Source organism: Xenopus tropicalis, chromosome 6 (genome assembly GCF_000004195.4).
Source record: "Xenopus tropicalis strain Nigerian chromosome 6, UCB_Xtro_10.0, whole genome shotgun sequence".
Lineage (NCBI taxonomy): Eukaryota > Metazoa > Chordata > Amphibia > Anura > Pipidae > Xenopus > Xenopus tropicalis.
Window position 1 is genome coordinate 56845558 of NC_030682.2, and position 24976 is coordinate 56870533.

A 24976-nucleotide genomic window follows, 5' to 3' on the forward strand; every position below is an offset into this window, starting at 1 on the left:
TTTGAGGTGGACTTATTTAGATTCCAACGTAAATTAAAATTAAGAGATCATTTCAAAGATGTCAGGGACTTGCCGTGCGAGAAATTTCGCCCCGTTAGTACCTTTGACCCCCCTAATACCGCCACTTCTATTAAGACGTTTTCCCAAATTGTACAGAGAGATACTAATGAGATATTTGGGAGTTCAAAAAAATTTTTTTCTAATCTGACAAAAGCAGAGAGGGATGCGATTAGCTCTTTACGCAATGACAAACAATTGATAGTGCGTCCCGCCGACAAAGGCGGTGCAGTTGTACTATTGGACTTGCCATATTATAGACAGGAGTTGCTACAACAGCTCTCCAATACCTATGTGTATGACAGATTACCTGGGGATCCAACAAAAAAATTTAAGCAAAAACTTGACAGGGAATTGGAACTCGCTTTATCAGCAGGTTGGATTAGTCATGATTGTTATAACTTTCTTGTCTCCAAATTCCCTAGGTGTCCTGTTATATACACCCTTCCCAAAATTCATAAAAATTTATCGGCTCCCCCTGGCCGACCTATTATATCGGCTAGAGGATCTTTATTTTCCAATGTTGCTATATTTTTGGATACGTTTTTACAGCCACAATGTACCCGAATGAAATCATATATAGCTGATACAGCTTCTTTACTAGAGATCTTGAGACAAATTGGCCCCCTTCCAGAGAATACATTGTTTGTTACCCTTGATGTTTGTAATCTATACACCATTATACCTCTGGAAGTGTCAGGCTTACCTCTGCCAGATGCTTGGATTGCAGGAAGGACGACTGAAGCACTCCCCTACGCTTCCCACTGAGTTCTCAGATCCTGGGTATATAGACAGGGTGAGCTCAGATGAGGAATAGCAGAGGTGCTAATAACTGAGGCACAGATCTCTGCTGGGTGCAGGAGACAGGAAACAGGATTAAGCAAGCGAAGTCACAAGGCAGGCCGTAGATCTGGACAGGTAGCAAACAGGAACGTGATGAACAAGCCAAAAGTCAGGACAGGCAGCAAACTTGGGGAGTCGAGGTCCAAAGCCGAAGTCACAACCGGGAGTTCAATCAAAATGCAGAAGGAAGACGAAGTCGGGAGCAAAAGCAGGGGTCAAACCAGAAATCAGGAACAGGAACCGCTTAGTGTCAATCAGTAAAGACGATCACCTCGCACTGGACTGAAGGCCGCGGCGTCTTTTTAAACGCGATGCGCATGCGCCTGTTTTCGCGCGGAAATGCGCCGAAGCGTGCGCACGCCGACGTGACCGCGTCAATGCGCGCGCGCAGATACGCACGGGTGCACGCGAATAATCGCGCATGCGCTGAACTGGCGGCTTAGCGCGAGCAGTGCGGATCGCCTGACATTGCCCCCCCCCGAGGTGCGACCTCCGGGCGCAAGTAGATGCTGGTTTTTCAGGATGTTTCTTATGAAAACTTCTTACCAGCAAGGGAGCATGAACATCAGATGCGGATTCCCATGAATTCTCCTCTGGAGAATACCCCTTCCATTGGATCAGATATTGCAACCGACCCCTTCTTATTCTTGAATCCAAAATTGACTGAACTTCAAACTCCTCAACACCTTCGATAGGAACAGGATCGGGAGGCTTGGCACTTCTCCTCACAAAGCGATTCTTGACCACTGGTTTTAGTAACGCAGCATGAAACACAGGATGAATCTTATAAGAAGACGGTAATTTCAATTTAAAGGCTACCTCATTGACTTGTTTTGTGATAGGAAACGGGCCAACAAATTTCTGACCTAATTTCTTAGTTGGGCACGGGAGTTTGATATGACGAGTGGATAACCACACAGAATCTCCCAACTTAAATTCAGGATCACTTCTTCGCTTGCGATCTGCAAAAAATTTAAAATTTCTTTGAGCCTGTTTCATAGCAGATTGAATTAATTGGACATTATTAGAAATAAAAGAAAGTCTATCCTGGACCGCTGGCACTGAAACTTCCTTAGGAAAATTTGGAAGAACTTGCGGATGAAACCCAAAATTGGCATAAAAAGGAGTTTGTTTAATGGAAGAATGCACAGAATTGTTATATGCAAACTCCGCTAGTGGCAAAAGTTCATACCAATTGTCTTGTAAAAAAGACGAAAAACAACGCAGATACTGCTCAAGAGTTTGGTTAGTTCTCTCTGTTTGACCGTTGGATTCAGGATGGAATGCAGTAGAGAGAGCAAGTTTTATTTTTAAAGCATTACAAAGGGTTCTCCAAAATCTGGAGGTGAATTGTACCCCACGGTCAGATATAATTTCGTCCGGAACCCCATGTAAACGAACCACCTCCCTAATGAAAACTTCAGCAGTGGTTACTGCAGACGGAATACTGGTCAGAGGGATGAAATGTGCCATCTTGGATAACCGGTCAACAACCACAAAAATAGTATTGAAACCATGAGAATGAGGGAGTTCAACAATAAAGTCCAAGGAAACTGACCCCCAAAGTCTGTCCGGTATAGGTAATGGATGAAGAAGACCTAAATGTTTGGTGCGTGATTCCTTAAAACGGGCACAAACTTCACAAGACAAAACATATTGATTACAGTCTCTGATCATTCCTGGCCAATAAAAAGATCTTTTAGCTAAATCAACAGTCTTGCGCCCCCCCATGTGACCTGCTAATGGATGATCATGAATTAATCGAAGAACATCCAATCGCAAAGCTTCTGGTACAAAAATTCTATCCTTAAAAAATAGAAGACCATCTTTATTCCGAAGTTGATCAGAAGGAACTACAGAAGAGGATTGTTCCAACATCTTAGCAACTAGATCAGTTTGTAATAACAAAAAATTTTGAGGTCTAAGGATGGTATCAGATTGAGTTTCAACATTTTCCTCATGGAACATACGAGAAAGGGCGTCAGCTTTATGATTTTGAGAACCAGGTCTGTATGTTATATGAAAATTGAATCTGGAAAAAAATAAAGCCCAGCGAGCCTGTCTTGGTCTTAAACGTTTGGCTGTACGTAAATATTCCAGATTTCTATGATCTGAAAAGATGAGAATAGGGTGGGAGGAACCTTCTAGATATTGACGCCATTCTTCGAAAGCTACTTTGATGGCCAAAAGTTCTCTGTCAGAAACGTCATAGTTCTTTTCGGAGGAGGAGAGTTTTTTTGAAAAAAAAGCCACAGGATGAAGAAAATTCTGCAAACCGGACCTCTGCGAAAGGACAGCTCCCACAGCAGTCTCTGAGGCATCCACTTCAACAATAAATGGTAATGAAGGATCAGGATGCTTGAGGATAGGAGCCGACGTAAAAAGTTCCTTTAATTTGTCAAAAGCAGACTGAGCTTGGGAAGACCACTGAAAACGTTTAGTGGTACTGGTTAAGTCCGTGATGGGAGAAATAATCTTTGAGAAATTGCGAATAAACCTCCTGTAAAAATTAGAAAAACCGATAAATCTCTGTGTCGCCTTACGACTAGTCGGAACTGGCCAATTCAGAACTGCTGACACCTTCTTAGGGTCCATGAGAATCCCATCAGTTGAGATGACAAACCCAAGAAATTCAATAGAGGTCTTGTGGAACTCACATTTTTCAAGTTTAGCAAACAATGAATGTTCCCGTAACCTGCTAAAAACTTTTCTCATATGAATCTCATGTTCTTTAATTGAAGAAGAAAAAACCAAAATGTCATCCAAATAGACTATAGCAGGTGCGTTACATAATCCAAATGGCATCACGAGATATTCAAAATGACCGTAACGTGACCTGAAAGCTGTCTTCCATTCGTCTCCCTTACGAATTCTTACCAAATTATATGCACCACGTAAGTCCAATTTAGAAAAAATCTTAGCCTCTCGTAGGTTCTGGAACAATTCTGGAATTAAGGGAAGAGGATAACGATTTTTCACAGTGATCAAATTTAATTGCCTGTAGTCGATACAAGGTCGTAGCGAATGATCCTTTTTCTCAACAAAGAAGATACCGGCCCCAGCTGGAGACGTGGATGGACGAATGAAGCCTTTTTCAAGATTTTCATCGATATACTTTTTCAACACAATCAATTCAGGTTCAGACAACGGATAAATGCGACCAAAAGGAATGGCGGCCCCCGGCAATAAATCGATCGGACAATCGTACACCCGATGAGGGGGAAGAGTGTCAGCGCCTTTCTCATCAAAAACATCTTTGAATTCATGGAGGTAGTTAGGAACAACAGCAAATTGAGTGTCAGTTGCAGGAGCCACTGCCATCGAATGAGATTTCTCTAACAAATGAGAAGAACAAGTCTTAGAATCAAAATGAATGTCCCCAGTGTTCCAATCTATTGATGGGTTGTGCAGTCTTAGCCAAGGAAACCCCAGAAGAATAGGAAATAAAGGAGAAGCGACAACATCAAACGAAATGGTTTCAATATGTTTAGAGTCAAAAAATACTTCCAAAGGTAAAGTCTCTAGGGTAACGGGACCAGAAGTGATGGGCGAACCGTCAGCTGTCCTCAACGATAGTGGTTGCATCTTAGGTCGGGTGGGCACCGCGTGTTCTTTAATGAAGTCGAGATCCATAAAGCAACCACAGGCTCCCGAATCAATGACCACTGTGCTTTTGAGACAGTCCTGAGGCCACTGTAAAACAACAGGGAATGAAAGAGATGTTGGTTCTCTAAAAGTCACACAGGGAGACATGGCAGGACATCTAGTCTTACCCTTAGGACGAGTTGGGCAATCCTTCAGGAAGTGACCAGGTTGACCACAATATAGACATAAGTTTAACTGGCGTCTACGGGTACGTTCCTCAGACGATAAAGCAGACCTCACTAGACCAATTTGCATGGGTTCAGAAGTATCACCCGCATGGGCAGCAGCTTGAAGATTCCCAGAGGTTCTTGGGGATAACCAGGACACTGAAGAAGGCTGAAGTCTTTCTGCACGTCTTTCCCTCAAGCGGCGGTCAATCTGGACAGAAAGGTCAATAAGTTCCTCAAGACCCTGAGGAAGTCCCACACGGGCCAATTCATCTTTCAGAGTTTCTGACAGCCCAATGCGAAACTGATGTTTTAAAGCCTGCGTATTCCATTCGGTATCAGCAGCATAGCGACGGAAATCCGACACATATTCTTCTACAGGCCTTTTACCCTGTGTCAAAGAGCGTAGAGCCGCTTCAGCAGTGACTTCTCTATGGGGGTCATCATACAGCTGAGCCATAGCATGAATGAAGGTATTAGCATCAATAAGGATAGAACTGCGACGCTCCAACAACCGATGAGCCCACGTCTGTGGTTCCCCCGATAACAAAGAAATCATCACTCCCACCTTAGTTTGTTCTGAAGAAAAGGTATAGGGCTGAAGAGAAAATAATAGTCTGCAGCTATTAATGAAAGTGCGAAACTGACGTCTGTCACCAGAAAATTTATCAGGAAGCGGTACCTTGGGTTCGAAAGGACGTCCTGTGTATTCAGCAGAAGAAGAGGCCGACATAGCAGGTGCAGCAGGTGGAACAGGGTTAGATGGATCACTCAGCCCTTGAACCTGGGTTTGTAAGTGCTGATAACTACCTTGCAAGTCTCTCACAGCCTGAGTTAGTGATGCCAATTGCTGGGATATTTGATCAAAAGGGGAAGCAGCAGATTCCTCAGCCGGATCCATCTTTACCTTGGCGAGGTGATACTGTCAGGCTTACCTCTGCCAGATGCTTGGATTGCAGGAAGGACGACTGAAGCACTCCCCTACGCTTCCCACTGAGTTCTCAGATCCTGGGTATATAGACAGGGTGAGCTCAGATGAGGAATAGCAGAGGTGCTAATAACTGAGGCACAGATCTCTGCTGGGTGCAGGAGACAGGAAACAGGATTAAGCAAGCGAAGTCACAAGGCAGGCCGTAGATCTGGACAGGTAGCAAACAGGAACGTGATGAACAAGCCAAAAGTCAGGACAGGCAGCAAACTTGGGGAGTCGAGGTCCAAAGCCGAAGTCACAACCGGGAGTTCAATCAAAATGCAGAAGGAAGACGAAGTCGGGAGCAAAAGCAGGGGTCAAACCAGAAATCAGGAACAGGAACCGCTTAGTGTCAATCAGTAAAGACGATCACCTCGCACTGGACTGAAGGCCGCGGCGTCTTTTTAAACGCGATGCGCCTGTTTTCGCGCGGAAATGCGCCGAAGCGTGCGCACGCCGACGTGACCGCGTCAATGCGCGCGCGCAGATACGCACGGGTGCACGCGAATAATCGCGCATGCGCTGAACTGGCGGCTTAGCGCGAGCAGTGCGGATCGCCTGACAGGAAGAGGGAATCACTGCCTGCAGAAAAGCACTTGTTGAAAGCCATACAGGTGCCCCACCTATTGAATTTTTGTGCTCTTTATTGCGGTTAGCATTGACTTGTAACTACTTTAGGTTCGAACGGACATTTTACTTGCAAAAGACTGGCACGGCGATGGGCTCTAATGTGGCCCCCTCATATGCCAATTTATATATGAATTCTTTTGAAACTGAGTTTATTTATCCTGTTTATATGGATCAGATTTTGTTATATTGCAGATATATCGATGATATTTTCATTTTGTGGCATGGGGACCACATTGGAGCAACATCGTTCGTGGCCAGTCTTAATGCTCTTCCTACTCCTGTTAAATTTACCTTAAATTATGCTAAAGATATGATTGATTTCCTGGATGTGAGGATTTTTCACCTATGGGTGTTGGTACCACCTTATACCGTAAAGAAACGGATCGCAATACTTTGCTCCATGCTCATAGCTTTCACCCACCTTCTGTGATTAAATCAATCCCATATACACAGTTTCTAAGAGTGTTTAGAATAAATACTGATTTTGCAATTGCCTCACAACAAGCCTTGGAGATGTGTAATCGTTTTATTGAAAGGGGATATACAGCGGACTTTCTTTATAATGAAATGGAAAAGGCGATTAAGAGAACACGGGGGAGCTCATTTGAGGCTCGGCCGAACAGAACACAGTCTGAACAGATGGTTTTTGTTACTAACTATACGCCGGTGAGTCATGATGTCAACAAGGCACTCAAAAAACATTGGCCTATCCTACAATTGGATACTGGCTTACCTTTTACCCAGATGCCCCCTCCAATATGCGCATATCGCCGGGGTCGCTCACTTAGGGACATATTGATGGTGACTGATCTCAAGTCTGAATCAAGTGGAACATGGCTGAAACCCGGCAAAACAGGATGCTTCAAATGTGGTGGATGTATAACATGTGGATGTTTAATTACGGGCAACAAATTTGCTCATCCCCATACCGGAAGAAAGTATTTGATCCGATATAGATTGACCTGTATATCGGACCATGTAATTTATTGCATCATGTGCCCGTGTGGCCTATATTATATAGGTAAATGTGTTACATCCTTCCGGATACGGATGAATAATCATAGGTCCGTGATCCGTGCTGCTTTGGCCTCTGGCGAGTCTGATACCCCTCTAGCGAGACATTTTGTACAACAAAAACATTCACTGCCCATGTTGAGGGCTATTTTAATTGACCACATTCCTCTCCCGACACGGGGTGGAGATCGGTCCAAATTACTCTTACAAAGGGAGGCCCGGTGGATCCGGAGATTGGACACTATTGCCCCACGTGGCCTTAATGAAATGTTCTCACTTTCGTGTTTTTTATGAATTCAGCTGATTGACTCTCGATGGAGTGCTATACATTATTTATAACTAACCTTGATTATCTTTATACTGTTTGGCGCTACTGAGAATTATTCCTCCTATATGAGATCCTTCTGCGATGTTTAGTATGCTATGGACAGGGCTTATGGTTTTAATCTTTTTAAGTCTCCTTATATTTATTTGTATTTATGCACTTATTCACTTTATCTATCTGATTCTCTGGAATTGGCTATGCTGTTAGCAAGCCAGCTCCATTGAGTTTATGACATTTTGAATATATATCATGTTCCCCTTTAGGGTATGATATTTTTTGTTTCACTTTTAACTATATTTAGGTTTAGCTAGCCCCTGTGTTTATTTAGGCTAGTGGTATTATGACATAAAGGATTAATTCACATTAGCAATATGATGTACACTTTTAATGAAATTGCTTTTATCACTAGAGACTTCAAACTCATGTGACACATATATTAATTAGATATGACTCACACACACACACTGTGATTGAGTATGCAAATTTGTTGGGATTTTATTGGTTGAATTTTGTATTTATGGTTGCACCTCACTTCCCTTCCCCATCCTGATGACGATCCCACGAGGATCGAAACGCGTAGATGCGATGTTCTGAATAAACATAAAGAAAACTTTTTACTTTATCCATGCTGTGAGTGCTTTCTGCAAAACTGCTGTCTACCCTTTGGTCAGCACCCGGCGAGTGCTTTTGGAGCGGTGAGTGCCGATTCAATGTGGATTATATATATATATATATATATATACACAGGTATGGGATCCGTTATCCGGAAAACCGTTATCCAGAAAGCTCCAAATTACGGAAAGCCCGTCTCCCATAGACTCCATTTTAATCAAGTAATTCAGAATTTAAAAACTGATTTCCTTTTTCTCTGTAATAATAAAACAGTACCTGTACTTGATTCCAACTAAGATATAATTACCCCTTATTGGGGGCAGAACAGCCCTATTGGGTTTATTTAATGGTTAAATGATTCCCTTTTCTCTGTAATAATAAAACAGCACCTTGCAATTGATCCCAACTAAGATGTAAATAATCATTATTGGAGGCAAAACCATCGTATTGTGTTTAATTAATGTTTGATTGATTTTTTTATTAGACTTAAGGTATGGAGATCCAAATAACGGAAAGACCCCTTATCTGGAATACCCTTGGTCCCGAGCATTCTGGATAACAGGTCCTATACCTGTATATATATATATATATATATATATGTGTGTGTGTATATGTATTTGTTTTTCAAAGTGCCACAACATATTTAAAATTCCCTCTTTATTGTGAACTTTATTGTGTATTTTTGAAAAAACATGCATATATACACATATATATATACAGTGGTGTGAAAAACTATTTGCCCCCTTCCTGATTTGTTATTCTTTTGCATGTTTGTCACACAAAATGTTTCTGATCATCAAACACATTTAACTATTAGTCAAAGATAACACAAGTAAACACAAAATGCAGTTTTTAAATGAGGGTTTTTATTATTTAGGGAGAAAAAAACCTACATGGCCCTGTGTGAAAAAGTAATTGCCCCCTGAACCTAATAACTGGTTGGGCCACCCTTAGCAGCAATAACTGCAATCAAGCGTTTGCGATAACTTGCAACGAGTCTTTTACAGCGCTCTGGAGGAATTTTGGCCCACTCATCTTTGCAGAATTGTTGTAATTCAGATTTATTTGAGGGTTTTCTAGCATGAACCGCCTTTTTAAGGTCATGCCACAACATCTCAATAGGATTCAGGTCAGGACTTTGACTAGGCCACTCCAAAGTCTTCATTTTGTTTTTCTTCAGCCATTCAGAGGTGGATTTGCTGGTGTGTTTTGGGTCATTGTCCTGCTGCAGCACCCAAGATCGCTTCAGCTTGAGTTGACTAACAGATGGCCGGACATTCTCCTTCAGGATTTTTTGGTAGACAATAGAATTCATGGTTCCATCTATCACAGCAAGCCTTCCAGGTCCTGAAGCAGCAAAACAACCCCAGACCATCACACTACCACCACCATATTTTACTGTTGGTATGATGTTCTTTTTCTGAAATGCTGTGTTACTTTTACGCCAGATGTAACAGGACACGCACCTTCCAAAAAGTTCAACTTTTGTCTCGTCGGTCCACAAGGTATTGGCAATCATTGAGATGTTTTTTAGCAAAATTGAGACAAGCCTTAATGTTCTTTTTGCTTAAAAGTGGTTTGCGCCTTGGAAATCTGCCATGCAGGCCGTTTTTGCCCAGTCTCTTTCTTATGGTGGAGTCGTGAACACTGACCTTAATTGAGGCAAGTGAGGCCTGCAGTTCTTTAGATGTTGTCCTGGGGTCTTTTGTGGCCTCTCGGATGAGTTGTCTCTGCGCTCTTGGGGTAATTTTGGTCGGCCGGCCACTCCTGGGAAGGTTCACCACTGTTCCATGTTTTTGCCATTTGTGGATAATGGCTCTCACTGTGGTTCGCTGGAGTCCCAAAGCTTTAGAAATGGCTTTATAACCTTTACCAGACTGATAGATCTCAATTACTTTTGTTCTCATTTGTTCCTGAATTTCTTTGGATCTTGGCATGATGTCTAGCTTTTGAGGTGCTTTTGGTCTACTTCTCTGTGTCAGGTAGCTCCTATTTAAGTGATTTCTTGATTGAAACAGGTGTGGCAGTAATCAGGTCTGGGGGTGACTACAGAAATTGATATTGAAATTGAAAATTTAAATTGATAAACCACAGTTAAGTTATTTTTTAACAAGGGGGGCAATAACTTTTTCACACAGGGCCATGTAGATTTGGAGTTTTTTTTCTCCCTTAATAACGTAAACCTTCATTTTAAAACTGCATTTTGTGTTCAATTATGTTATTTTTGACTAATAGTTAATGGTTTTTGATGAGCAGAAACATTTAAGTGTGACAAACATGCAAAAGAATAAGAAATCAGGAAGGGGGCAAATAGTTTTTCACACCACTGTATATAGAGAGAGAGAGAGAGAGAGAGAGAATATACATTTCTTACATTTGTATTTTTAGTTCAAATTACTTGCTAAATCTTTTAAGAAACGTATTGCGTAAAACCATATTAAAGTACAATAATTATCTCCTGAAAGTTCCTGCTCTTCAGGTCTGACCAAATTCGCTGGAGCAGGCGGAGGTCCATATCCAGGTTGAAGCCCCTGCACAACCTGTCTATTAGGTCGCGCAGGATAGCCCTCTTCCTTTCATGGACCCCTATGGGTCCCAGCGGCAGCCTGTCATACCCTGAGTGCAGGAAGCACTCAATAATATAGCGCCTCTCCCCCATAAGCAGCTCCGAAACCCCAGGCATGATGCTTTCAGTTTGGTGACAGCAGGCTCAATGACAGAAAATGGCCGCAAGTCGCACATGTCACGAGATTACAAAATCGCTACAAAATGTTGCGACAAAGAAATCGCCAAAATATACCTAGTAATGTAAATAACACTGCTAAGTCCATATTTTATTGCCAAAAACTCATTTACTGTACTTTTCTATAATTTATCGCCTGCCTGAAGTAGGTGTTAATTTTCGCATAGACCAATGCGATATTTAGCGCGCCTAAGTGTTCGTGAATCATGCGATCGTATTCTTTTCAGCGCCAAAATTAACGCATGCATTAAAACTAGCGCATGCGGTCGCGCGAAAAATAACTTGTGCGATATGCGACTTAATGCATGCGATAATACTATGTTGAATCGCGCGCTAATTATCGCGTCTAATTTAACGCAAAAAAGCTTGCAATAAATTTTATCGCACTTTAGTGAATCAGGCCCAATGTGTGTTACAGTTTGTGTGTGTCAAAAACCAGGGGCAAATCAGGTCTTTATACATACATATATTGTAGATAATTGTGTTAATAAGGTAATTGTGCAGGGGCTTGAACCTGTGTCTTGGGATGTACTGAGTATGTTGGTTTGTGAATTTTTTTTATTGGTTTATACCAATTCCCCAGAGTGTGGGATACACCTCTGGGTCTTAAGCATTTAATAAGAAGCTTTTTATTTAGAACAATGATCAGAGTGCTCAGATGGGGACACAAAGCTTAGCTAATGTGACTAAGGCTCAGGGTAGACCATTCCATCGTTTCCCTAACTTCCTAGTCATCTTGTGCTGCAAAATCAGACTTGGCACCTTGGCCACCTCCGTACCACACAAGTGGCAGTTCTGAAATGTAGCAGTGAATGCTTGGGTTGGTAGGGAAATGTGGCGGTGGCCTGCTAAAAACTACCCTTGGACAGTACATGTTTCACAGTAGAGGGTAAGTTCTTAAAGATTAGAGTCACCGGGTGGTGCCTAACAAATTGGCACTCCCAGTTACACTAGCTTTCCTTGTCCTTGTAGCATAGATAGCATTCAAGTATATGTCTTACATCTTACACTGCCACACAGGGGATGCTGTAATAAGTTTAGTTTTAGAAACATGTTAGTTTAGGAATTTGTTAATGACACTACAATCCTTTTCGCCTATAAAACCTTGATTATTAACGCCATTTATATACTATTTTTACATTTAGAAGCCTAGATGATGTAACGTAACATTAATGTATTCTGTCTACTCAGAAATTCTTAATGGCGGAGTCCTTATTTCAAAAAATCGGAAACTTTGCTACTTGAATACCATCCAGTGGAATGATATTGTGCATACAGACAATCCCATCAATAAAATATCTGTGGATAAAAGCTTTTCTCCCCAGTGTAGGTATCTGGATGCAATAACTTCCCTGTGTTTCCCAAAAGCATTCAACCTTTTTTTTCCTGTTCTGCAACAATTCTGCTCTTCTGTAAGTGTCAAGACATCCATGAGATCTGAACTAATATGTTAGTAACACATCATTGTAAATGTTTAAACACCAGGTCCTAAATGTGATGCAGAAAGCTGCAATGGATCGTGCTGGGGACCTGGACAAGGAAACTGTCAGAAATGTAAGTTCATCAACCTGTTATTGAAAATACTTATGATACACATTTTCTGGATTACAGAGATTATTAATGAGTATGGAGCACAAGGTACGGCACATAGAGGCTCAAATGGTCACCTTCCTAATCATTGTCTCATTCTGATATCAGTTATGCCTGATGGAAAATCCTCTTGGTCAAGGACTATATACAGTAGTTACAGCAGCTGGCTGTGGGCTCATAGTATTTCACTGGCATACATGGTGATTCAATTATTGGAAAAAGTCAAATGTTAGGATCACCTGATTTGTCCTGCAACAAGCAGTTCTTCTCAGTATTCACCCTTTTGCATTTTTCTACATTTAATTTTGTGACAACCTGAAATTAACATAGATTTAATTGGGATTTTATGTCACCAAAACTAGCTCTTCAGAAGAGCTAGAGTCTGACCTTACCAAATCCTATTTAAACCTTCTGGCTAGGTTATGTTGTAAATGTAATCTTCTGTCTTCTGTTATATTGTGAAATAAACTTTATCTGAACCTTTATTTCAGTAACAAAGCTCACCTGTGCCCAGCAGTGTTCCGGTCGTTGCAGAGGTCCACTGCCAAGTGATTGCTGCCACAGCCAATGTGCTTCTGGCTGTACAGGGCCAAGGGAAAATAACTGCTTGGTAAGATTTATGGCTTTGCTCAATTTTTCTTAGTCCTACATGGGTAGATACTGCATGCAGTGAAGAGCTCCTGTTTCTTCTCCTTAAAAGAGATGTACCTTTGCATATTAAGGTGGTGAATCTTTGGGTTTAAAGGGGAAATTCCAGTACAGTAACCATAGACAAAGCAGACCTCATGGGCAGGCAGGAGACAGGGGAACCCGAACTGTGGGGTCTGCTTTCTCTTTAACTGTATTAATCCCCCCTCCTTGGCCATTCTTCTACCTGAGAGCGAGCAGGTGGGGAGCGAAGCACGCTAGCGAGTGAGTAGGCGTGAATGGGAGGGCGGGTAGTGGTTGTAGTAATCACCTGGCCCATCTGAAGATTTTTTTGCAGGAGGAACTGGAGCTGAATAATTATGCCACTTTGTAATTCACCTTTAAGTTAACATTTAGTAGCCTGTAGAATGTCATCTTAGCTAATTTTCAATTAAGCTTCATTTTTTTAGAGTTTTTTAATAATTTGCCTTCCTCTTCTACCCCTTTTCAGCTTGACTCTGACAGGCAACAGTATATTGCTGTTTGTGGCTACAAATGTATTGCTTTTTTTTTAATTGTTAGTATTGTAATTCAGTACCTATTCTTTTTATCTTCTGCTCTCATATTAAAACCACTACTTGGTTGCTAGGGTAAAAAGGTAAATATCCCCAGAAATGAGTGCCTACACACAGTGATTAATTTCAGTTGGCAATGAAATTCATGACTGGATATAGACACTCATTTTTAAGTATATTTAATTACCCAGTCACTGTAGCCAGACTTTTTTCCCCCCTTTTCTACATATTCTAGTGGTTCTTCAATTATAATTTTCTGTCTATTTTGGTTATATTATTTTGTATAATTTTGATTTTATGCTTTATTGTGTGATTTTTCTAATTTTATATGTGTGGGAGGTAAGAGTTAATTTCATCTGGTAGTAATTACTGTGGTTAGTGGGGTATATTTATCTCCTCCCCTTTAAGGACCATTGATTCTTCTGATGAAGTGGCGGGATGCCACGAAACGCGTAAAGCATAGGTCCTGTGTGATGTACATGTGCTTGTGCATGTGTTCCATGCAACAAGTGAGTGAGGTATCTTTGGTGATATAATCACCCTTCTCACAAAGGAGTTGTGCTTTAGGGCACTTGTCCATTATCCCAAAGAAGAGCATTTTTAAGTGGTCATATAAGTTATATCAAGAATCATTAGTCTTTGTTTTGTGTATTTTAAGGCTTGCCGTAAGTTTCGAGATGGTGAGACATGCAAAGAAGGCTGCCCTCAGCTGCAGATATATAATCCTGCAACATACCAAATGGATCTAAATCCTGATGGAAAGTACAGTTTTGGAGCTTCATGTGTGAAAAAGTGCCCACGTAAGTAAAGGGTACTTGTTACTTGATGAAGTAAAATAGTTTCCCAAATGATATTGATGTTTAGCCTGTAAAATGATTTATAAGCCATTGCAACAATATATTAGTCTTGGTATAACTGATGTATGGCGAAAATTTGGACTAACTCTTCTCCTGACAGTGAGCACACTGAATGGTTGCCCAGAATGTAACAGCTCTCTATATCCTTGGCTCTTATGAATTACAGCAATCAGCATAGTCAGTAAATACAACGAAATACACATTATGATAAACATTGCTGCCTATAAAAGAAGTAACAAACTCAACAGTCATTTAATTTTTAGGGAAAATGTTTGCATTGTCTGTAGAAAAAAATTTAATTCAAAGGATAAAACAAATGGTTAGCCAAACTATAAAGAAACACGAAAAGGGTTAATATTCAGTGGCACAGGAGCACAGTAGCAGAGGACAAATCTGTTTTAGTCTATTTTAGTATTTAGTTGAATGTGTCAGTAAGGTTAATATAAAATTAAGTAGGGGGTTTGGTGTTTTGCATCAGAATATCAATAAGGGGCATAATTGGGACAGAAGAAAATGGAAAATATAATGGTGAGGATCCATCAACTGCTATTTGTAATTGTGGTGGTTTCTAAAAGGAAAATTATGAGAGCTGCTAAAACTAATAACATGATGAAAATGTGATTTTCAAAGTCTTGAATACTCATTGGAGGGCAGATACTGTATACTCATCTCCAGAGCAAAAGGAAACATTTTAAAAAGGGGAAATCCTCATCTACTTGTGCTTTATTGTCACAATACAACCTTCCTCTACTATACATTGGATCAACTAGTTACTCTATATACTGTATACCCATAATAATTTGTATATACCCATCAGCCAACAGTGTACAAAGAAATAATGAGTATAGTATAACTTGTGTCTCATTTTCATAAACAATATATGTATTTTGCTTTATATTACAGATAACTATGTTGTGACAGATCATGGATCATGTGTTCGAACTTGCAACTCAGATTCCCAAGAAGTAGAGGAGAATGGTATCCGAATATGTAAAAAGTGTGATGGGTCATGTAATAAAGGTAAATACAATAGAATTTCATCTGTTTGGCAACTTTACCTTATAGTAAGTGTTAATGTGTAATTTTCAGCTTTACTGAGATTTTAAGTAGCGATAAATTTTTTAAAGAAATCAGTGTGAAGCCGCCGAAAAATACAGCTCGGACTTTACACAGAGACATTATTTTCAATGAGACATGTAGTGCTCAGTGAAGATTCAGTCAGTAGTTTTGGGCTGCAGTGGTTCCATCCCCAGGATATTGGGTACTAGGAATGGCATTACTGAATTGTTTTCAGTTTGCATAACATGCTATGGCTTTAAATTGACAGTGAGACTTAGGTTTAAGGCACCCAACGCATATTCTCTGGTGGCGTTTTTCAGTCATCTGAGATGTGCCCAAACCACCTCAGCCTTTAATATGCTTTAAGGGAACATCCATATGAACGTTGTGTTTGGGCACTTTTCTGCTGGCTAAATGACACTGGGGAATATTACCTGTGTGCCTAAGCCTTACTGCTGTAAGGGCATGTTATCTTTGTGGTTTTACCCCTATAAAGTCAACAACAATTTCTAATTTATGGTATGCGCTAGACATCTCCACAACATTGAGCCTCATTTATTAAAGGTCTGGGCACAACTGCAGAAATGCTAACAACTCCATGCACTAAAGGGTTGAGTCTTGCAGCCCTTAAAGCACTGCTAATGTGTTCTGCTTTGAACTTCATGTTATTTTTGTAAATTCTGCCTCTGCTTATTTACATTTATACATATAGTGTACATGAGGCTTGCCACGTTGAACCTGGAAAGGTTATTAAGTGTAAAGCTATGTATATTTATAGTAATGATTTATATATAGTTGCCTGCCTTGATATTTGAAGAGCCAGAGCAAATTAGTACATGTTTCCAGTGGCTAAAGTAGCTATACAGCCAGGGGATGGGGGGCCCAGACCGCAGGGTCTTCTGTGTTGCTGTCCCTCCTCCCCCATCCCCCTCCCATCCTTTTTTTTTAAAACGGGCTGGGACGGGGGTGTTGTGCCGAGCCCCCTTAGATTTGTTTGTAGGGGGGCACAGCATGACCAAGTTACGCCACTGCATGTTTCTATAAAATATTTTATTTAACTTTTATTCCAGATAAGGTTTGTGATGGAATCAACATGGGAAAGCTGAAAAGTGTCTTGTCAGTAAACGCCTCAAATATAGATTTATTCCAGAACTGTACCAAAGTAAATGGAGATGTAGCCATTTTACATGTGGCAGGATATGGGTATGTTATTGCCTTTCCTATATGATTTTACAAATTGGTGCTTTCTTGTCAGTAGTGTGAAATATTTACCATCAGAATTTACAAAACAGCTACTGGATCTACAACCAAGTTTTCCATAAACACATAGTGTGGCCTCATACGTTCTCCCACACCTTGCCCTATTAGTGGGAAGCCCTGTGCTTTGGGGGCAGTCTGGGTCTGCAATTTGACTGGACCTAACATGTCCCACCTGTACCACCCTATCTACTGCCCATTTATAGACCAACAGGGGATTGTAGATTCAGATTGGAGATCTGTCACTTAGTTTTTCCTGGATGATACAATTAAAGTTTAGCAGCAGAAGGGGTGTCACAGACTACAAAGAAAAAGCTATCAAAATCTGATTTATTTATTTGCTGGTCCTGACTTTATTGTTTCTTTAACTGTTACAGCAACAACATTGAGTTATTTCCAGTTATGCAAAATAAGTTATTTGTCTTCTTTTTACATTTCAGTGACCCTTTTACCAACACTAGTAAACTGGATCCTGCAAAGTTATCTGTATTTAAATCTGTCCGAGAAATAACAGGTTGGTTGTGTAATTTACCTTTTATAGCTAAATTGTAATTTATCTGTAAGAAAAGGCTATCTTGGCTGAACTTCTTTTGCAAAAATTATCTAGACATATTTTTTGGCCATGAAGCATCCAGATGCTAAGGGAGCAGATTTAATGGGCTCTGAGTGTCTGGGTTTGGGCAAACTGTTGCAGTTATTGTGAGCTTTTTGTAATCAATTGCTTGGGCTTTTTTTGCTACAACAAAAATAACCTTGCCGGTGGAAATCTGGCCACTTGTGGTACTTTACTTTACTAAATTTCCAATTCTTCTTTTTCCTGGTTAGGTTCCTTATTGATTCAGTGGTGGCCAGATAATTACACAGACCTGAGTGTGTTTGAAAATCTCGAGACTATCCGAGGCAGAACAAAGCAGCAGTAAGTTCATTTTACATTGTGTTGCATCTTCTACATTACAGATAAAGTTGAAATAAAAAATCCTAAATAAATCACCAGTTCCAAGTTAACAGCAAGAGCACAGCTTAGTATATTTGTTTTGCCTGGGGAGCAACCTTTACAACAAGGCTTTTGTTCTTCTGTTTCAGTGGCATTTATTCTCTTGCTATTGTGAAAAGATCCATAACTTCCTTGGGTCTACGATCGCTCAAAGAAGTGAGTGATGGAGATGTTATCATTAAAACAAACAAAAATCTCTGCTTTGTTAACACCATCAACTTTACAAACATCTTTAGAATACCGAAACAGGCAAGGATAATTGAAGACAACAAAAGTCCTGAGCAGTGTGGTAAGTTTCCTTAGATATCAGGTGTAATTTGTGCCTTATGGTATGTATGGGCTGGGAGACTGGCTTCTTGTAAAGTTTATGGCAGACAGAGTAGATCATGGCATTCAGATGTCTACACATGTTTAGACACTGCTTAAAGACTACAGTGTTGGATCACTGCATTTTGAGTAAAAAAATACTAGCCTCAACTGTTGAAGAGGATTTTAAGGTCAGAAAAATGCATTGATTTCTTAATTGAATGTATTTTATTTATATTTGTTACAATTACACATTGTATTTTAAAAGATAATGTGTCCTTTTATTTTTATAAATAATTAATTAATTAATTACATAATTCATAATATATGGATCTGCTATTACTACCTCCATTAGTAAAATGATTGGTATTCATTGCTCAATGGCAGCCACCGTCTGTCCTTCCTGAAATCCCTATTCAAAGATTGGGCTCTGCCCAGAGCATGATTATGAGCAATCTACAGACCCATGGTTTATAAAAGTGAAATGTATTATTGTGGCTTATTTTTTCTGTAGGTTACCATAATCTAGTTTTCTGTGTTGGGTTTTTTAGAAAGTGAAGGCAATGTTTGTGATCCTTTGTGCTCTGAGGAGGGATGTTGGGGACCTGGGCCTTTTCAATGTGTTTCCTGCCGTAAATATATGCGTGGAAGGGAATGTGTAGAAAACTGCAACTTTCTTAGTGGGTAAGTTCTTTTAGAATTCTACCTCAGTAATGGGCTAAATGCAAGATCGCACATATAGCCTGTCACAACTCAAAAGTGCAAAGCATGATGTTTCCTGCAGATGCACAATTGCACAATACCTTTTATAAACTTTTACATTTAGTATAAATATTATACTGTTATATTCTGCATAAAGTACATTATTTATTGGTAGAACTTTTTATATACATTTGTACATAAATTTGTATGCAATGTTTATTCAGTGCCCAGTGACACTCCAAAGATATTTACATCTCAATAGAACTTTATTTATATTTATGTGTTAAGGAAGAAAGAGGTTTTATTGGTACACATGTAGTAAATGTATATAATATACACACATATATGTATGTATATATATATATATATTTTTTTTTGTTATTTCAAATCCCCTGGTATAACGTTGAACTTATCTTTACTTTTTCTCTATAATACTGAGGGCATAAGCAGCCCTGTACTTTGACGAGTGTATTGCATATGTTTTAATGTGTGACTGTTTCTTATATGCCTACTAGGGAGCCACGAGAATACACAGAAGATGGCAAGTGCTTTGCCTGTAACGCAGAGTGTTTACAGCTGAATGAAACCCAAACTTGCTCGGGTCCTGTAAGTATATAATATATGTGGTTGGTACCAGGCCTGAACTAGCATTCAAAATAGGATCTGGCCCAAACAACCCCCACCAGTCCAATAGTGACTCTCTATGGCATCTTACAGCAGCACCTCTGGTATTTGCCAGAATCCACAGATTGCGAGTTTTGGCCTAGTTGGTACACTGGAACAGCTGGCTTCATGTAGTCTTAGGGCTCTGGCACACGGGGGAGATTAGTCGCCCGCGATTAACTCCCTGTTCGCGGGCGACTAATCTCCCCGAGTTGCCTACCCCTGCCATCCCACCGGCGAACATGTAAGTCGCTGGCGGGATGGCAGACGCGAAAATCGCGAGTCTTTTTCGGCGATTCCCTGAAATTGCCCCGCCGCGTCTGCCATCCCGCCGGCGACTTACATGTTCGCCGGTGGGATGGCAGGGGTAGGCAACTCGGGGAGATTAGTCGCCCGCGAACAGGGAGTTTTATCGCGGGCGACTAATCTCCCCCGTGTGCCAGAGCCCTTAAAGAGCTTGCTTACACAAAATCCAGCCCATGGCAGTCAATAACAGCAATTGACTTAGAAAAGATAGGTTAAAGGGAAAATTGTGTTTACATAAAGAACCATACAATGGTTAAAGATTTTTCCTTATACCATATACATACAGCAACAAGAGATCAAAAGGTTTAAAAAAAATCTTGAAATTTTTGTATCATCTGGATGAAATAAGATACTTTCAAAATATAATTATTAAAACTGAAGGACCATAATTAAGTTACTTTTCACTAAGCCCTCACAGCAATCTTTCTTTATACTGGTGGGTTGTGTATCAGTTAGGTTTTTTAATGGACATTTAGCTGGAATTCTTCACTGCGACCCCTCTGCCTTGCTAATGTATTAAACTGACTCACAAAGAGACCTTCTGAGAGAAGAAAGTGACAAGTAATTTGATTACTCCAGAAACATTGCACAATTTTTAACTATGTATAAAAAGGATGGTATTTCCAAAATGTGTTACATTTTGGTTTTAATAAGAGCTCCCCTTGAATTGTACTTTATTTGAAAACACCACTACTGATGAGGTTAATACCAGGAGGTGGTGAAACATTTAGTTTAGCTGTTAAACCAGGGGCATAACTATATAAAGCAGACCCCACAGGGTGGTAGGCAGTGGGGGGGCCAGGTCCGTAAGGTCTGTTGCATCATAGTGCCCCCTATCCAGTCCCTCTTCTACCTTATGGATACGGCCACACTGGACTGAAGAGAATCAGCCTCTATGCTCTGAACAGGCTTTCCGGGTGTGTGCAGTCAGAGCCACTTCGTCAGCCCTGGTACAGGCACATAGAATGAATTTCACTGATGAAATGCATACTCGCAACTTGTGGTACCAAAATCCACACTGGGTTTCTAATCCTGGACTCAGGCAGTGGCTTGGGGTGCAGGCACAGATGTAGGCTGATGTCAGCATACAAGCCCCATGTGACTTAAAGGAGAATGCAAGTCAAAATTTAAAAAGCATACTGCCCAATAGTCCTCCTATTGTTTAGTAAAAACGCCACACTTTTGGCTCACCTAATCAAATATTTACTCAGTCACACTTACTTCACATTTTCTAGAATAGGCAGCCATCTCCCTTCCTTTCCCTCCTTGCTTCATACTGCACATGTGTTTCATTCCCTCCCCCCTCCCCTCTGCCAGAACTGCTTCTGATTGGCTGGTGGGCATGTGTAGCTCAGAACAGCAGACAGGATCAAGTTACACACATGCTCAGAGAATAGGAAGGCTGCCGCTGGCAGCCTACAGGAAGGACAGAGAGATTTCAATGATGTCACTGTAGTCTTCACACTGCTGTAGGCTGCCAGCACCATATCTCAGAGAAGCAAGCAGGGATCTGGGAATTTAGATATGCAGTAAGTACTTAAAAAGAATGCCTTTAGACTTACTTTTAATTTATATTAACCTTTCATTGTCCTTTAAGCCAAAAACTAGACGTAAGTGGTGAGCGAGCCAGGAGGGGAGGAGGGACTGTTCATGCTGGGCCCCTCTGAAGATTTTTTTTTTGGGGGGGGGGCGCATTTCCAAGGTACCCTAAGGTTTGTGTCTTACAATGGAATCTTTAAAACAGTGCTAAAAAGTGTCAGATGAATAAAAAACGGTTCAGTGGAGTAAAGTCTGAAACCCAAAGTAAGGACCATGAATACTGGTAGCCTTTTTCTCTAAAACAATATTCAATTATATATATATAAGTTTAACAAACTTAGAATGCAGCTATAACTGTCAGCCTTTTCCCCAGTGGATAAAGCAGTTAAGTGGATGTCAGCAGAGACAGAATGTAAGTAGAAATGCCAATGTTTCCCCCAGTGAAGTAATGCAAATCACCGAGTAGCAGTAGGAACAGGATGTTATCTGTTACTGTCATTTCTCTTGAGACAAAAGGCTCCCAAATGAGTATCAGTAAAGATAGGATGTAATAAGAACTGCCAGCACAGTAAAGCAGACTTGCAAATGTCAGAAGAGAAAGGATGCACTACTCAATGACATTTATTTTTCTCCAGTAGTAAAATGCTTATGTAAAAGAAGAGGTAGCATCTACAGCACACTGCAGCTCATTGCTACACTTGCTTATTTTAAATGCCAACCAAATTATTACAACATGTTAATTTCGATGTCCTTTGTCTAATAATGTATTAAGGTGGCCTGAGTCGGCAGTGTATCAGCCTGTGTATGGAGCCCTCAGATGGGTCTGCCCAACCAATATCTGGCTGATAAATGGCCAGATGTCAATCCGGCAGGTTTAAAAATCCTATTGGGACAAAAGGTGCATTGGTGCATTGATGCAGTCCTTCTCCCGATGCCTTGTATCACGTCAACATGATTCGATCTTTTGTCTTTCATGCCTAATGATTGGATCAATCCGATATCGCCAACCTCATAACGGCATATCAGTGAAAAAAACGTTTATTTGGTGAGCTTGACAAAGAAGCAGATCTTAACATGTATGGACACCTTTAGTTCTAAAAAAGGCTAAAGGAGTTTTAAATTGGTAGTTTTACTTTAGGCTAATGCAGGCATATGGAGCCAATTTCAGCACAGAAACATGCAAATATGAGTTTCAGAGTGTCTGGTTCACTTTTACTATAGAAATAGTTATTGTGTTGGGTTGAAAACCCCAACATACTGTTCTTTGACTTTAGCTTATTCTTCCGCTTCTTCTTATTCTTAGCGCCCCCCATTTTTGAAACGCTACTCCTCCTACAGTTTTAGGGGTACCGTACCCAAACTCCTTCGCCCTATAGCGGAGCAGGTTGCTTGTGCTTTTCTAAGCGATCCTGCCCCCCGTCTTTTTGTGGCGCTGCTCCGAACACCCCAATTTTTCCATTGACTTTGACAGGGAAGATTTTCAAACTGCTGCCACACTTACAGCTTTGAAGCTACACCCCCAAACTTGAATCACATAATCATGGGGTCAGCCTGAATCAAAATATGATGATTGTTGGATGCCCAAAAGTGGGCAGAGCTGTGAACAGCCAATCAGATTTTACCTATTGATTTGGCAGAAATTCAACCTGCTGCCATTCTCACAGTAATAACACCAGGGTCCCCAAAATTTGCAGAGTTAGGCACCAGGTAAGAAAAAGTGGGCGGGGCCACCAACAGCCAATCAGGGTTTACCTATTACGTTTCAATGGGGAAATTCAACCTGCTGCCATTCTCACAGTATTAACCCCAGGGTCCCCAAACTTTTCACAGTTGGTCACTAGGGGACTGCAGTTTTAGTTTTGAAAAGTGGGCGGAGCCACCAACATCCAATCAGATTTCACCTATTGACTTTTAATGGGGAAATTCAACCTGCTGCTTTTCTCACAGAATTAACACCAGGGCCCCCAAACATTTCACAGTTGGTCACTAGGGGAATGCAGTTTTAGTTTTGAAAAAGTGGGCGGAGCCACCAACAGCCAATCAGATTTCACCTATTGAATTTTATTGGTTATGTGTCAGGGTTCCCAAACTTTGCACAGTCAGTCACTGCGTGACTTTGTACTCAAGGTTAGAAAAAGTGGGCGGGGTCGCAAAAGCCAATCACATATCTTTCATTGTTTTCAGTGGGGAAATTTTAACTGTTGCCATTCTCACATGTTTAATGTCAGGGTCCCCAAACTTTGCACAGTTTGTCACTGGGTGACTATGTTCCAAGTTTAGAAAAGGGAGTGGGGCCAACAACAACCAATCATATTTCACTTATAGACTTCATATGTTTAAATTTAAACTGCTGCCATCCTTTAAATATTAATACTAAGGTCTCCAAACTTTGCAGAGCTAGTCGGTTCAGAGGTAGAAAAAGTGGGTGGAGCCACTAGCAGCCAACCAGATTTTAACTATTGGTTTTCAACGGGGAAATTCAACCTGATGCCATTCTCACAGTATTAACACCAGGACCACTAGGGGACTGCATTTTTTTTTTTTTGTTTAAAAAGTGGGTGGAGCCAACAGCAGCCAATCAGACTTCACCTATTTAATTTTTTTGGTTTAAATTTAAAATGCTGCCTTTCTCACACTATTTATGTCAGGGTTCCCAAACTTTGCAAAGTCAGTCACTGGCTGACTACATATTCAGGGTTAGAACAAGTGGGCGGAGCCACCAACAGCCAACCCATTTCCACCCATTAAATTTCATTGGTTTATATTTAACTGATGCCATTATTTAAGTATTAATTCCAGATACTTAAACTTTCCAGAGTTGTTATACTTTCCAGAGTTACTCACTGGGTATTTGCCGTTCAAAGTTAGAAAAAAGTGGGAGGAGGCACCAACAGCCAATCACATTTCACCTATTTACTTTCAATGGTGAAGTGTAAAATGCTGTCAGTCTCACAATTTTTATGCCTAAATCCCCAAACTTTGCACAGTTGGTCACTGGGGGACTGCAGTTCAAAAATAGGAAAAGTGGGTTGGGCCACTAACAGCCAATCAGATTCCATCCATTGAATTTTATTGGTTTAAATTAGAATGCTGTCATTCTCACACTATTTATGCCAGGGTGCCCCACCCACCAACCACCAATCAAAATGTATCTATTGACTTTTATTGGTTTAAATTTAAACTGCTGCCGTTCTGTAACTATTAATCCTAGGGTCCCTAAACTTTGCAGAGTTAGTCGCTGGGTAACTGCTGTTCCAGGTTAGAAAAAGTGGTTGGAGCCACCAGTCAGATGTCACTTGACTTTCAGTGGTGAAATTTAAATTGCTGCCATTCAGACACTATTAAAATCAGGGTCCCCAAACTTTGCACAGTGGTTTTACTATATAACTGTGGTCCAAGGTTAGAAAAAGTGGGCATAGCCAACAACAGATCAGATTTCATTCAGTGACTTCACGTTTTTCAACCCAACATGAAGTTTGTTCTCAAACTTCCCTT

At 40.6% G+C, this 24976-nt stretch overlaps 1 protein-coding gene across 1 annotated transcript in view; it reads left to right on the forward strand.

Moving 5' to 3' along the window:
- The window catches only part of egfr (epidermal growth factor receptor), a 149882-nt gene that overhangs the window by 100382 nt on the left and 24524 nt on the right, over positions 1-24976 (forward strand). The window contains exons 4-14 of the mRNA XM_002939914.5: positions 12198-12332; positions 12492-12560; positions 13088-13206; positions 14457-14598; positions 15559-15675; positions 16785-16917; positions 17412-17485; positions 17797-17887; positions 18055-18254; positions 18823-18955; positions 19489-19579. Coding sequence (XP_002939960.3) covers positions 12198-12332; positions 12492-12560; positions 13088-13206; positions 14457-14598; positions 15559-15675; positions 16785-16917; positions 17412-17485; positions 17797-17887; positions 18055-18254; positions 18823-18955; positions 19489-19579 — 1304 coding nt within the window. The remainder of the gene's footprint in view (positions 1-12197; positions 12333-12491; positions 12561-13087; positions 13207-14456; positions 14599-15558; positions 15676-16784; positions 16918-17411; positions 17486-17796; positions 17888-18054; positions 18255-18822; positions 18956-19488; positions 19580-24976) is intronic.